Source organism: Cuculus canorus, chromosome 2, assembly GCF_017976375.1.
Source record: "Cuculus canorus isolate bCucCan1 chromosome 2, bCucCan1.pri, whole genome shotgun sequence".
Lineage (NCBI taxonomy): Eukaryota > Metazoa > Chordata > Aves > Cuculiformes > Cuculidae > Cuculus > Cuculus canorus.
Genome location: NC_071402.1, coordinates 155,903,854 through 155,919,401, shown reverse-complemented (window position 1 = coordinate 155,919,401; position 15,548 = coordinate 155,903,854). Strand labels below are relative to the sequence as shown.

At 46.2% G+C, this 15,548-nt stretch overlaps 1 protein-coding gene across 1 annotated transcript in view; it reads left to right on the top strand.

Annotated features, from left to right (window-relative positions):
- The first annotated feature begins 480 nt into the window (after window positions 1-480).
- Window positions 481-15,548, top strand: part of VILL (villin like) — a 37,870-nt gene continuing 22,802 nt past the window's right edge. Inside the window, exons 1-3 of the mRNA XM_054060177.1 lie at window positions 481-1,022; window positions 13,541-13,622; window positions 15,441-15,515. Of these exons, the coding sequence (XP_053916152.1) occupies window positions 13,554-13,622; window positions 15,441-15,515 (144 nt within the window). The 5' untranslated portion in view covers window positions 481-1,022; window positions 13,541-13,553. The remainder of the gene's footprint in view (window positions 1,023-13,540; window positions 13,623-15,440; window positions 15,516-15,548) is intronic.

The window sequence follows — 15,548 nt, the reverse complement described above, 5'->3', positions numbered from 1 at the left end:
CAGCCAGTGGCATCAGAGCACCTTTCGGAGAGGGTGGCTGTAACACGGGCTCATGGCTTTCAGTAAAGACATTCTGGGTTACACCAGGTGAGCAACTTTTAAAAAATATTGGATCTATTCCCTTTTTGTTTGTTTCTTACTATCCCACAGAACAAAAGCCATTGAAGATTTTAGAAATAAAACTAAGAGTGTACTTCACAGGCACTTTTTTTCTGAATTATCAGCTAGGATCTTGCAACAAGTGTCCACAGACACAGCTTCCTGCTGCAGAAGGGGGCTACAGCAAACAGTGCCAGCTTCCCTTTTTTTTTTTTCTGGTTTATCATTACTTTTCTCCTGGGAGGGCAGCTTTGTTGCTCGCTCCAATGTTCTATTACATTCCCATTTCAGCCAGTAATCCTGACGGCAATCTTAACCCCTGGTCCCCACCACCAAGGGCTCCAGCCTGTAAGCACAGGGCGTCCAATCTCAGCCTGCCAGAGAGCACAGGAGCAGGCTGTCTGCCCCAAGCACTTCTCTTCTTGGAGCAACAGTTCCAAAATTCAGGAGAGCCAAGAATCCGGGACTAGGACTCTTGGGCTCAAGCATCAACGTGGCACTGAGCAGCACCACACCTTGCTTTGTCCCACAGAGATAGTGAAAAGAGGGGGGGAAAAAAAATCCTCCGCTGCCCTTTTAAATCTGGACAAAGCAGGTTTATAATTAAAGCAGCACTTAATCATTATTCCTCTGTGAATGCAGAGCTGGTGGATATTTGATGCAAACAGAGAGTTGGTTGAAACTCTCTCACACCGGCTCCCTCTTTGTCCCTCTGTGAGCCTGGGAATGGGTGTGATCTCCGGGTAGGAGTGTCTCTGCGGTTAAGTAGAGGATTGAATTACCGAACACTGCTGTTCCCGAGCTGACAAGGTAGCAGAACAGCAAACAGAAGTGCCTTGAAACTCTTTCACCAAAGAGAAGAGAAGGTGCTGGGTTCAGCAGAAGAAGGAGATCGTTGAGGACACCACATACCTTCCAGCACGGTAAGGATCTTCCCTGCACCCCTCTTAGTTGTATTTCTAAAAGCTTCGATGACTTTTGTTCCATGGGATAATAAGAAACAAACAAAAAAAGGAATAGACTTAATACGTTTTAAAAGTTGCTCACCTGGTGTAACCCAGAATGTCTTTAATGAAAGCCGTGAGTCCATCCCCGTTAGCACCATTTGGGGTTGGACAAGCAGATATCTCAGCTTGCCTAGAACTTGGCTGGGCTGCGTATCAGCTCTGAGGGCGCATGCTTTTCGTTTAGCTCTGTGCACAGACCAGCTTTGATTTCACGCAGCGAGCAATTAACGGTGTTTTGTTTTGGCCTGGTTTGTTTTATGCTTTGCTGCTATGGGGATTTGCTTAAAGCTCACTTGCCTTTGCGAAGGGGTTATGGGTCCAGGCAGTGACGGAAAGTCGTTGGAAGTTCTCATGGATAGGTCTTGTTGTCATCTAATCGATAGATCTGTTAATGGCTGAACCGCTGGGCTGTAAGTACAATGTGTTTTCTCATTCCACTCATTTGAGATGCAAATTGCATTGAGATAAAATTGAGTTGTAATGGAGTTGAGCTGCAGGCTTACTTGCCAGTATTTTTCTTAGGCGTGCCTATTGAGATCATAAATATTTAACACAAAGGAGAACCGATATGAATTAGCTTCTGTGGGAGGCTCACACTTATTCAAGGCTACCCTAGTGCAGATGTAAACAAATGTTATAACAGCTGAAGCAAACTGGACCCACCAGAGCAGCACTTAGGCGTGAATCATCCAGGTGCACTTCACACACCGGCACTAAATGGGCAGATTAGAGCCTGCAAAATAGAGATTAGACAATCAGAGAGCATCAGCCTTCCTTTTTGGCTGGGTTTTACTATTCCTGCTGCACGGGTTGAAATGCTATGTAGAAGGAAAGGCAATGACAAGCTCACGCCAGTGCAGTGCGGATCAGGGAAGCCCTGACCACCTTCCCTCACCTTCCTCCTAGCAGAACCAGGTGAGCATGCCCTCCTCCTCCTGCTGCATGAACAGGCTGTCCTTTTTCTCCTCCAGCTCCCTTTCCACCAGTGGACACATAGGTTTCATGACGTTATTTCCTAGGCAGGATTTTGTGGCAACAGTGGCCAAGGTCTCCCACCTGGGAGAAAAGGTTTCATGCCATGGCTGCAGAAGATGTCATCCTAGTCTCCTGCCTTCCCCTGCGTATTGGAGCTCCTGGTTAGGTTGAGACAATAAATCCTTACTTTTGCATGCCCAGGGATGCCGCCAGTATTGCCTAATATTTTCTCTGGAGCTGCTCAAAGTTTTCTGGACTTTAAGCATGGAGGTTATTTTTTCTGCTCTGAAACACTTGGGAGATGTGGGACCTGTGGCAAGAAGGAGATGCACCATGGACTCAGTGACTTCAGGCTGGATCTGTCCTGCAGCCTGGTCCTCCAGGACCATTCATGCTGCAGTCATTCATCTCCAGTGGAGGAGGAGACCATCTCAGACACATGCCCTGTGATTGGAAGGTGCTGCAGCTCTGCTCTGTGCCAGAAACTTCCTGCTGGACCAAAAGCCTTCCCTCAATTTTAATAGATCTAAACACACAATAGCCCACTTGGAAGCAGAGCCCTGAAATGCCCTGTGCAGTGAAGTGGATCTTGGGCCACAGCAAAAGCCTTTGTGCTGCCTGGCCCAGCTCCACTGTAGGCACTCCTGGGGAGCACACATGCCACCACAACCCCTCCTCAAGACCCCTTTTTTGTCACAGGCAGCTCTTTGGCAGCCTTCTGAAATTTGCTCTGGACCGGCACAAATCCACAGGTTGGGCTTCCTACGTATGAAACGTCCACCTGCACATGGAAGGACTTCAGTGTGGACATACCACACTCAAAATATCTCTGCTCCAGCTCTTTGTTTATTCACATATATTCTTCAGCTTCTGTTGGCCCCTCAGGGAAACAGATTGTATGGTCCCAAGGGGATACACGCTCCTACGACTCATTAAAACCTTGCTTCTCATGCTCTCCCTTTCCACATAACACAGCACTGTAAATTGGCCTAATTATAATTTAGCTTGGACGATTATACATTTCCAATGTATTTCCATCCATTCTAGGAATGCAGAAAGGGGTGAATATTGTCACTAAGTCTCTGTCATCCTTCAGTCCAGAAAGTCCTCTGAGAAGTAATGTTAATTTCCAGTATCGGATGATGTGCATTTGCTCCAGTGCCTTGATTTCCAAGGAAACTCTGCTTGAAAAAGAAAACCTACCATTAGTAATCCAGCTTTATCTGGACCCTATTCATGCTTATCTGAGGCAGTGTTGGGTAGAATAACAGTGAAACTTGTTATTACCTTATATCCACGTCAAAGACTTGGGACATGGGGGATGCTAAATTGCATGGTAGAGCTCCATCCTGGGCAGATCCTGTGGAAGGAGCTATTCAGAGCAGCTGACCTCTCCTACCTAAAAATGTCCTGTTGCCATGCCCTGGGATGAAAGAATAGGTTTTCGTCTAGCCCTTTATTTAAACTGTTCTCTCAAAAACACCATAACAGGGTAAGAAACAGGCAGGGCTACAATGCATGTTCTTTTTGGATGATAGACATTATTGAGATACCCACTTTGTCTCTGGGGATGTGTGAGAGCCTGAACTGCTGTCCTTTGTTGCTGTCTATGAAATAGCTGTCTGGATTTGAGCACTCAGATCCAGACTTTCAGAGGCTTGATTCTCTTCCCTGTGCTTAGCCAAAACTCCCATTGGCAGCTTTGGGTGCAAAAGGCAGTCCTGGATGAATGACTCTTTCTAAAGCTGCTTTCAGTATTTGTAGGGATGTTTTATTCGTTTGGCTTTATGCAGTTGATGTGCTACTCTCTCAAAGCTGGCCTTCATTTCTGCCAAGAGGAGATTGCACACTCTTCTTGCATTTGCGTCCCATGGTCCTGTGTGGGCTAAGCTTCACTTTTTATGCCAAGTGAGTGCCGGACGCTTGGTGCCGTGGGCTAGGGCTTTTCTCTTTCCTGTGCTGCGTCAGCAGAGAGATGTGCTCAGGTGGGTAGGAGCCCCAGAGCTGGGCAGCATAGGCTTTAGCTGACAAAATCACGATGCACCAACACTATCCATCATACTGCATGTGATATCACACAGGCAAAGTTATGACTCCTTATCGCCCCACATCCCTCTGCCTCTCATTCCCAGTAATCCACTCCATTTCCATTTGCCCTATTGTCCCCCGGGACACTTTTCCTACCACAACAGGGAGTAGCCACGAAAAGCTGACTTGGGAAGGAGGGTCTCTTGATGGTGGCATGGTGGTGAGGCAATTCCACGAGGAGCAGTCTCTTAAAGTGAGGAGACTGAGTGACCCTTACGACACATGAAATCATAGGAGGACTAAGAGTGACCTCACAGCCCACCTTGGGTTTGAAGAGCAGGATGCAACAGTGATAAACACACTACGTATGTGGTGCTGAATGTCCCTCTGGTTTCACATAATCCCAGAGCATAATACCAGTATGGGTGACTGGTACCAAACCCACAAGCATTGCTGGTGTTCCCTTGGGAGAAGATACTGTGCAGGTCTGACTCTGTTTCAAAGATCTTAATGCTCGTATGAGGCAACTCATATCTTGGCTCAATACCCCATCCCAGTGGCAGCCTTGGCTGGGTTGGGTTGCATCTTGTCAGGCCGGTGATGGAGATGCAATCACCTACAGAGAACCACACTTAGGTCCGTGTCATTTAATTTGCAATCCGAATCTGTGTTTTTCTAGAAGTTTAGGGTTTCTCTTCCCAAGTTTGATGTGACACTTGCAGGTCTGAACTGGAGCAAAATGAGAACAATCTCTTTCTTTTGATAGTCACTATTAATCTTGCTGCTTTCCACCAAGAAGCCAGTGTTCTTGGAACTGGTTCTCCAGTTGGTCTGAGTGAAGCCAGGCCAGCACCCCTGCTCCATGACCATCAAACAAAGATCCTGATAGCAAGGGCTTGTTCAACTGCACTAGTTAAACTGTGCGCTAGGTGTAACTGGCTCTTTATCTTGTACCTGTATGCACATAAATGCATGCACATTCTTACAATAAATATAGAAGTATTATATGCAGTAGCAAAAATTTAGACTCTTAGACTCATTTTGGGAGAAGGATGGGACAGGAAGGCACTGGTGCTTGAGTTTAACGGCAGTTTTATTTATGGTATTTGGCTCAATTTCTGCTGACACATCTGACAACCAGGATCTCAGGGCATGATGGATGCAACTAAGCCTCCATGCTCTGAGAGAGGTGATGCGCAGTCTGACAAGCTGGGCTCTCCACCCCATACATCACTAAATCCCTCTGGACAGAAAGTCACCAGATCTGCCCGAGACACAATGTTAGGATGCAGAGAGAGTCCTCCTTAGACATCAGTGCCTAAAACTAAGACATCCAAGTGAGATTGAATGAATCCCAGCATCTAAGCCCCTCTCCTAGCCTTCCTCCAGGCTCTTTTAACCCTGCACAGGAAGCAGTGACCTTTCCTCAGTTTGAGCTTGGAAAATCACTTCTTTTGAGGGTCTCTTATCAGCTTCGAGCTGTCACGGAATCATAGAATCACCAGGTTGGAAAAGACCTCCAAGATCATCGAGTCCAACCATACCTATCTGACACTAAATCATATCCTTAAGTACCTCAAGTACCTGTCACACCCTGCTTGTAAGTTTTTGAAGCACAGGTGCTCCCGAGAGCTCAGGAAGCTCTTGTACCCATGACCAAACACACACGCTCTCCTCACTTCTTTCTCAGCTCTTGTTTTACTTGCCTGAAGTCACAGGTTAAATAATGCTCCGCTGAAATGCTTGTGTGGAAGAGGATCATAACTTTTTTTCTCGGGGTGGTGAGTAATTAGAAGTTAATTTCTGAGAACATTTCTAACCTGGACCACTTCTCTGGAAAACAGGAAAAGGAATTAAAATGGCTTCAGTTTTGTTTTCCTTCTGCGTGCATCTCCTTCCCTTGCTGTGGCATGAAGCCCTGCCTTCGGACGCAGTGCTGGTCCTGAGCCAGTGATCTCTCTCTTTCACCAGGGGAGAAAAAACTGAAAGAAAGATTTGTTCACAATGAATTGGCAAACCACATGCTTGCCTTTCCCTTGGGATGGCTCTGTACCATCACTGACTCAATAATCCCACGATGAGGAGCCAGCGGTGAAATGGATACCTCTGAAGTTGGCTTGTGCCAAGCTGCATTTTATTATTTGAAAATAATGCACCTGGCATCACACCAGGGGCAATGTTGCTGCAAGGTGCTTGCACGCTGAAGGCTTAAAATAGCTTCTTGTGCCACTGTTTTTTCTCATGGATCTTTAGAGAGAGGTGGGTTTGTTCCAAAAGAGTTCGATATCGGGCACAGGGACTTATCGCACGGGGAAGTTACTGCAGCTCAGACTCAACTGCTGCTTCTGAAAGCTTTGAGTCTAATGGGGCTGCCCTCACGCTACAGTGATTCTACCTGCTTGGGAGAGCCTGCTGCTTTCAAAGACACCTCGGGAAGAAGGACTTCCTGGGCAGACAGTCAGTTAAGAGCTGCATGGGTGCTCTGACGTTCTCTAAAGGACACTAAGGCAAGGACTTCCAGCCTCTGCATTCTCCCTTTTCCAGCAGCAGTCACTGCTGAGCACTGGGCTCTACAACAACATGATGAATGTGGAAACTCAGACTGCATGAATTGGGATTTGTGGTGGGTGTTAAGGCTTTCTGATTTAATTGTCAGCCCATTGTTCTTACGTTGTTCAGAAGTTTGCTGGGACAATAGAGCTCTCCTGATCCCAGGAAAAATAGTCAGTTATTAAAATTTAGAGGGAGGATGCAGAAATAGCAGCAGTTTGGGAAAAATCTGCTCCTGCAAATCAGTTTCCCGAGACCATCTGCTTGAAGATCAGACTGCTGGAAAGCCACCAGAAGTGAGATAAACAGATAGGACAAAGGAAGTAAAAAAGAGAGGTGTGGAGAGATGAGCAAAATTTTCTGGATGGAGCGAGGTGTTGAGCTAGAATTTATGGCAAGTGGAAATGAGACAACTGCAAGGACTAGTCAAAGTCAGAGTTGCCTGCCCTAATAAACCAGATGTCTGCTGAGAAATTTGACGAGAGTGATGAGATACAGATCGAGGGCTAATGCAACTGGGAAGGTGGTTGTTTCCCAGTAACCTAGTAGTTCCTGGTGCTCCTTCCTTTTAAGTAAGGAACAATGGCAGGTTTGGAGAATTACTGCAAAGCCCACCCACACAGGGCTTAAAGGGGATGAAAAGTAAGGGCTCACAGCATCAGTGTGTTTCTCGGAAAGAGTGTGTGTAAATTTTAAAGTGAGTCAGAGGTGCCAGAAATGGAAATGGAGTGAAGGTACAGGTTACAGGAAGACACACTAAGCAGGTCTTCTTCTTGGTAATGCCTGGGATGGTGGTTTGAGATGGAGTGAATTTGCAGTGTTCAGGAGACACAGCAGCGGGGGAGACTGGTCAGCTTCTGTTAGACAGGGCAAGTTGGCTATTGCTCATGCAGAACCTGAGAAATCACTTGGTTAGGTGGATCTAGGTTTGGGGGTCCTCTAAATTTACTGAACAGGGAAATCAGACCTCTCCTGTGGTACAGAACACTTACAATTTGAGGAGCCATCAAGAACATAAAATCTTCTCAGTGATACTCCTCTTCATCCCAGGCCCTTAACACTCACATTAGTGGTGAACAGAGTTCAGCATCTCAGTTCTCAGCATCCCAGCCCTTGCCCCATGAGAAAAGAACAGAAAAGACCAGCTGCCTCTGATGGCAGGAGGTGTTTGAGCAAGATACAATCTGATCATCCCTGACAACCATTTGTGTAGCAAAGGAAAACCTGCCCATCTGAACACAGTGAAGTCCCTTTTTGGCTCCAGAGCATTGACCCTGAGAAAGTGATCAATAAGCTTATTCAAAATTTTAGTTTATCCTGTCCCATGTCCCTTCTCAAGTTTTGAGGCATCTCTACTTAAGAGAAGACCAAAAATTCCTTCAATCCCTTTCCTTATCTACCCAGATGATTTGTTAACGCAGATAGGGAATATTTTCTGACCTGGAGATGTGGCTGTGTGAAGCCCTGAAGCATGAGGATCAATCCATCTTATTCCTCTAATGCCAAACCGATGGGAGGGCACATTTTGCTGAATGTGCAGCATCTGAACAGGGGTTCACAGTTACAGACCACCAAGCAGCGAGGCCAGAGAGCACACTTCAGCCATTTAGCCATCTCATTTCAAAGACATTAAGTAAAGGCGAGCCTGCCAGTTTCCCTAATAAGCTGTTCCAATATTTAATTGCCCACTGTGATCAGAAATAGCATCTTATTTTGAGGCCTGTTTTACGTAATTTTAGCTGCCAGGCAACAGCTCTTTCCAAGAAGGCTGAAGTGCTCACTGTGGTCAGTGCTTATCCCTCTTCTTGGCACGCTGACCACGCTGAGCTCCTGAGCCTGGGCCTCACAGGACCTGGAGGAGGAGGGTGAGCTGAGCTACGCTTCCCGTTCTTTTGTCACCTCCCAAAACACTTATCCCGTTCCCTGCCACATCCCAGCTCATCCAACATGGATAAAGTGATTCAGCTTCTCTGATTGTAGCCCTTCCTGTGATCGTGCGAGAGAGTAGGAGCTATCACCAACACACACATACACTTATGGATGTAAATGTCACAGGTGCTGTCACCTATGCAAATTTTCCTCTCCTGCCAAAAAAATTGGAGGAGGATATTATGTGACCGGGTGTGTGATAACATGAGAGACAAGATGAACCCCGTTGCTGGACCTCCCTATCATTTCCATGTGAGATAAAAGCCACCGTTTCTCCTCTTATAAGAGGAAAATAAAAGCTTATATTGGTTGAGTGCTGTACTTCTGGATAGTCATAGAATCATAGAATGGTTTGGATTGGAAGGGACCTCAAAGATGATCCAGTTCCAGCCCCGTTGCCATGGGCAGGGACACCTTCCTCTGGATTGGGTTGATCAAAGCTCAACTGGCCTGGCCTTTAACACCTCCAGGGACGGGGCAGCCACCGCTTCTCTGGGCAAACTGTGTCAGTGCCTCAGCACCTTCACAGTAAAACACTTCTTCCTAATATCTAATGTGAATCTCCTTTCTTTCAGCTTAGTCAGTCACTAGGGCCAGCCACTGTTCAAAGCAACAGTCCCAAGCAGTATCTGATGAGCCGCACAAGGTAACTCAAGATAGGATTTCATTCATCTGGACAAATTAAGAGTTAACTGCTATCCTCTCTGCAAACAAAAAATGGCACCTACTTGGGCCCAGATATTCAACTATAATGAAATCAATGAAAGCAATTGAATAGCCCTGGTTTACCTCATCTAATGCCAGTCCAAGTATTCCCAATAATTAGGCCTTTCAGCCTGGAAAGGCTGGAGCCACAGCTGCTTCCTATTTTCCCAAAGCTGTACAGAGCATTAGTCATTTAACTGGGGTTTTTTTTATTACAGTGACTACAGCCGAGCAAGTGTGCCGCCAAACCCCGGACAAGCCAATTCAGGCTTAATTCAGGATGTACTTCAGGAGTTTGAAATGATCTCCTATCCCCCTTCTGAGTTCTTATTTTCCCTCCCCACCCAAACAGACCAAGTCTGCCTGAAGAAATGTCCTGTTAGGTCTGCATTCTCAACACTTACCAGGTTAACCAAAATGAAGTAGAAAATGAATGATTCTGGCAGTTCCACCCCAACTGTTATTCATTAACTAGTCTTGGGAGTGACCTTGACACTTAATTAGTCATCTGATCCTTCCTGAAGGCAAAGCTTTTCCCTACATTGTGCTGGCTGGAGTGGGGATGGGGATCATAATTAGCAAGCAAGAGTGTTGCTGTGCTTTTGGCGAAACATGAAGGGGAGCAGGTGTAACAGAGCCCCCCACCCATCAACTTTGTTACCTAGATCGCACTAAGGAAGGCTTTGCTTTTAGCTCTGGAGGCTCCAGGTTGTTCCCACTGTGACAATCATCCAAGATACCGGCTGACATTTCATTTCCAGGTCCCCTGCCCTCAAACAACGGCAGCATTTACTCTTTGCAGTTTAATTTATAGTATCTTAACCAAGTGGGGGTGACCCAGCAGTTGTCTTTGCTATGTAGTGGCTGCCTCTCAGCCCAGACTCACGATGTGAACTTGTCTCCTCTTTCCATGGTTGCAAAAGTCCCTGGAAATGGTGGAAATAGTAGCTGGCCCTGGATGTGGAAATCGAGTAGTTGCATGTTGCTACTCTGGAGGCAAAGAGGGGACCTACAGCTGCTTTAGTGCCTCTTTTCCCCCTCCAGAGGTAAAACCGTGTCTGTGTACAAGGAAGCAAATATTCATCCCCATTACCAGTTTTTTTTCTGGTGAATTCCTGCCCAAGAGATGGTGACTCATGCTTCTTGCTAATTTGCATTTCACATAGCACTGGTTTGATAGAGATAGGAACTGACCTATACATCTTTGTGCAAACACCACAGTGATCCTAAGCATCTTAACAACCCTTTTATTTCTTTTTCAAGTAGAAAAGTTTCTGCCCTTCCTGTTTGCAGCACAGATGGGAAGTTTTCAGTCCATGAATAGTGCATTTTGTATCTGGGAAGGAGTTGAATTATGGGAGCATCTGATTAAAATCCCACATTAAATCATTAATGAAAAGAGCTGTCTGATTACATAAGTTATGTTCCAATTATTTGTAACTTGGCCACCAACCGAAAGAAGCTGGAAAGACCAAAGAAACAGCCAGCCTCGTTTGTGCAAGTTTAATGACTAAAGAAAAAGGGAGGGACAGCATTTCCCAGAAAAGTGGAGACCAGCACCCATGGACAGGTTTCAGATGGAGAAAGGAGCCCCAGGAGTGGAGCAGATCCAGGATTCCCATTTTGAGTCAAAGAGCTTTGGGTGGGAATCAGTAGATCATTGCCATCTTTTGCAAGGTTTTGTCCAGCACGGCTGTCTGCTTTCAGAGGAATCTCAGCATCCTTTGGGTTAACTTTTCTAATGAGAGAGGTCAGGAGACTGGGAGAAGTAGGGAGCCAGCTGTGTCTCACAGCTGGCTGGATGCCAGTTTCCTAAGCTCTTAGCAGGCTAGCAAGATGCCTGCTGCCTTCCATGGGGAACAGGGTCAGTTTTGCTAAAATACTTCACTCTCTTGAATCCTCCTTCTCATACAAACATCTTTACAGGCTTTGCTTTCAGGCTGTTTCTGTTTTGGTGCTGGAAGGAAAAACTCTGATAAGTTAAAAAGATAGCTGGGGAAGGTTTTCTTTGATAAGGACCTTTTGAATGCTGTATTTAAGGAAAGGAAAAGTCTTTTGGTTAAAGATCTGAAGCAGGATCGTTTTTCTAGTTTCAGTTCCTGGTAGCCCTGGACTTCATGGTAGGTGAGTCAGGACCCTATTTAGAAAAGTCTCTAGTTCCTCTGTAGACACGGAAATATCTTCCTGGATCTGGCTTTTAATCTGTGTGGGTCTCAATTAACTTTCTGGGAATTGAGATGAAAAATATCTTTTTTTTTCTCCTTGCTTTTTGTCTTCTTGCCTGAAAGCTATCTGGAGGACCTAAGAGGGAGATGAAAATTGTCTAATATGCTCCTGGTAGGTACATGAGGCCACACAGACTCAGTCTTCCACAGTTCTTTGTATATATCTGTGTTCAGGAAGGAGTAAGCATGTCTGATGCCTGCTACTGAGAGCTGCCAGACTGTGGGTGCTTGCTCAGTTTGCAGAGAAGTGTTGGGGCTGTGCTCAAAACACTCCTGGAGGTACCCACACCTCTCTACTGCCTGTGCAAGGAGCCATGGTCTGGCAGCTCCTGGCTGCAGGAGATGGGGAGGAACAAATATGCCTGCCTAGAACAGCAATTTTTGTGCTCTTACTTACTGCGCAAACTCTTCAGGGAAAGGACCGTCTCTTCTTACTACTTTATGATGCCAAGTGCAGCACTTTTCTCCATGATCTCATAACACAAGCAACAAACAAACCTTCTGGCAGGGGATCATCTGTCTTTGTTCTTCTCCTCCTTCAGAAGTTTCTTCCATGTCTTTATGCAGCAGCTTCTTTTATTTTTCATCTTATTGTGGCTCAGTTTTTGTGCTGAATTGAGGCAGCCCTGGCACCATCTCTTCTCGTAGGCTGTTTCCTACAGCTGAGTAGAGGAACACAGGAGATGCCGTGACCTACAATCACTGCACCCTTTTCATCCAGAGACAGAGAAGAAAACGCAGTCAATCAAGTTATTGTCATTTTTAAGTAGTACAATCATTCAGTCTGTCATGAGCAAATAAATACAAATCTGGGGAGTGCACTGGTGAAGCATGTGAATGCAAAACACAGAAAACAGTGAGGTGTGTTTTCTCTTGAAGCTGGGCCTTGATTTTTGAGCAGTATTGACTCATATGGGAAAGGCTGAAATGAGTCTTGCCCTTGACAAATACAATCGGTCCCATGGCTGCAGCAACATATCCAAGCTGCTCAGGAGGCACCTGTCATGCTCCACAGCAGACAGCTCTGCTAGGATGTAGCCCAGTGTTTTCAAATGCATTGGGTTAGGGTTTTATTTGCTTCAGGAGGTTCCCCTGTGAACAATCTAGGTTCAAAAGTTGCTTCTTGAGCAAAACCTCGGTTATGCAAGCAGTAGGAACAAGGAACATAGGTAAGGGTGGTCCCTTCTTTCTTTTTGCAGCTGGTAGATATGATAGAGGCTGGATGGGAGACCTTCACCCATCAGAGGTGCAGCTAGAGATACCAAAAACATCTCAAACGTCCCCAGACACCTTCATGTGGGTAACTGAAACCTAGAACCTACTTCTTCCCCATACAAGCAGCAGAGCCTAGGGAGCTGCTCAGCTATGTGTAAAGTAGACACCTGGGTCATCAGTCAGGTCACTCAATGTGCTCTGCTGACTGTGCGATGTCTCCACTGACCTTTATGGAATTGACAGCCTGGTGCCCTTCCCTGAGATACCTTGCAGGTGCCTCAATTTAGACGTGAATCCCATCCTGAAGTGGAAGAGCTTCATTCCTCAGGCTCATAGTGCTCCAGATCTGACCTGACCTGACCTCCAGTGGCTGCTTCAGGAGGGCATGGTTCTCCTAGAGGTCCGCTGTTGTCTCTGCCACCGTTTATGCCGCAGTGGGAACAAAGCAGGGCTGATATCAAGTCCAAGAGTCCAGTGAATCCTTTCCATCTATTCAAATAGGGGAAAAAAATAATCCTACACCAGAACAATGGTATCCTCTCCAGTATTTGCTGGGCTGTGATCTCACACTTTGCTTGCCCCTCCATGAGTGGGGATAGTCTGGGAATGGGGTTTGATCCCACCTAACTCTTGGTAACTGCAGCTGCACTCCCATCATAGTCAGCGGAGAGATAGAGGCACTTCAAGGTGTGGATTATCTGTATTAAACCTCCACTAATGGTAAAAAGAACCCAGCTGACTAGCACACTTACTTACTGTTGTACCCAATTATATCATTATTTCATTTTCTCTTCTTTTCCCTTCTAGCTCAGTCTGCAGGATGACAGACAGTGACACAAACCTCCCAACTATTGAGAGAAAGCTGGGACTGCAGATATGGAGCATAGAGGTATGACAAGAGGCAATGATGGCACATGTGCTTGTGTATGTTTCAAGAAAGAGATATGCTTGAAGTAATCTGGATGGGTAAAGAGGGTCTTACAGATAGTGGGAAACAAGAGACCCAATGTCTCCCTGTGCAGCTTTCAGCACGTTATTTCTTTGGTTTCCTGCTTCATAAAACAGAGATAATATTTACTAAAGAATCATGAATGTTGTGGGACTGAAGCTATTCCTCCAGCACTGAAGGCTCTCTCACTTGCTTCAGGAATGAATGCAAGGCTGCAGTACCGCACCAGAAATCAATTACCTCTTTCACCAAGAAGAGGGGTTGTACATGGGTAAACTTAGTCTATACCAGCGGCTGCTGTGGGGAAAGCACCCCCTTTTGCAGCAAAAGCATCCCATAGAGTCTATTTACACTTCATCCTTATATTTCCCACTCTGACTGGTGGGTCACTGCAGGGAGAGATACCATAGCTTGCGAGGTCACATCCTGCTTGCGGTGGTCTTTACTTTTGGTGTGGAGCCAGGCTGTGTCCAAGCCTGCTCTTTTCTGCCTAATTCACCGAGAACGTTCCCCTGCAATGAGAGAGGACTTAGGATGAGGTCTAGAGTCCGCTCAGGGGAGCAGTGGAAAGGGGCTCCAACACGTGCCTCCAAGTGGTGGTGGACCACTATAGGTCCCAGCTACATTCTAAAGATCACAGGCTTTGCCTTTCCATTTTTCTCCAAAGCACTGTACTAAGCTTCTTGCCAGAGGATCTGTAATTAGAGACGTGTTGATTCACAAGGGTGAGACAGGTATGCTGGGAAACAAGTCAGGCCACCAGAAGAATGTACATCTCTAATTCCAGGGAATCACAGAGACGGTTCAAGCCCAGGAGCTGCTTGTGTACCAGTGGGTGGCACATCCAGGCACCTACGCTGGGCAGGCCTGGCTGCTTAATTGTGCACTTGTACCAGACGAAGTGTGCTATGAGGGCCTGGAGGGGGGAGGGACACATTAGTGTCCTCAAGCCTATCTTTTCTCAGCACTGATAGTTGCTGTGAATCCCTGGTAAAGTGGTTATCCTAACAAAGCTCTGGAAGTTAACCTTGAACTTATGGGTGCCAAGTAAAAACCATGCCCCAAAACTAAACCTAGGACGAGATGTGCTCACTCCCTTGGGAAATTCCCTACAAATGCAGCTCTAGAGCACTTCAGCCTGACCACTAAGTTTTCTTGCTCTAGACTTGCAGGATTGCAGAGGGTCATGGAGAGCAAAAAATACTTGTGAATCTGGCCAAGCAGCGTTATCTTTTTCCTCTTCTCATACTTTTGGGATTTACCCCAGAAGTGGCTTTCCCCAGCCTATGAGCACAGCCCTGTTCTTCCCTCTTAGGGTTGTTCAACCTTCCAGTACTTAAAGGGGACTACAGGAAAGTTGAGGAGGGGAACTTTATCAGGGAGTGCAGGCATAGGACCAGGGGAACAGTTTCAAGTTGAGAGGGAAGATGTAGATTAGATATTAAAAAGAACCATTTTCCTGTGAGGGTGGTGAGGCACTGGCACAAGTTGCTCAGAGAAGTCATGGATGCCCCATCCCTGGAGGTGTTCAAGACCAGGCTGGATGAGGCTTTGAACAACCTGATGTAGTGGCAGGTGTCCCTGCCCATGGCAGGGGGTTGAAATGGAAAGATCTTGAAGGTCTTGTCCAACCCAAACCATTCTATGATTTTAAGATTCTAATTGTCACCTTAGTGTTTTGTACGCCCTAGCAGTCTTGTTTCACATCTACCAACTCTGAAGTTCTAGCAATGACCCAAACATTCGTTTTCTTAACAGAATATGAAGATGGTTCCTGTACCTGAAAAGGCTTATGGAACTTTTTTTGAAGGGGACTGTTACGTAATTCTGCACGTAAGTAATGCTGGCAAACATTAGTCTCTTTGG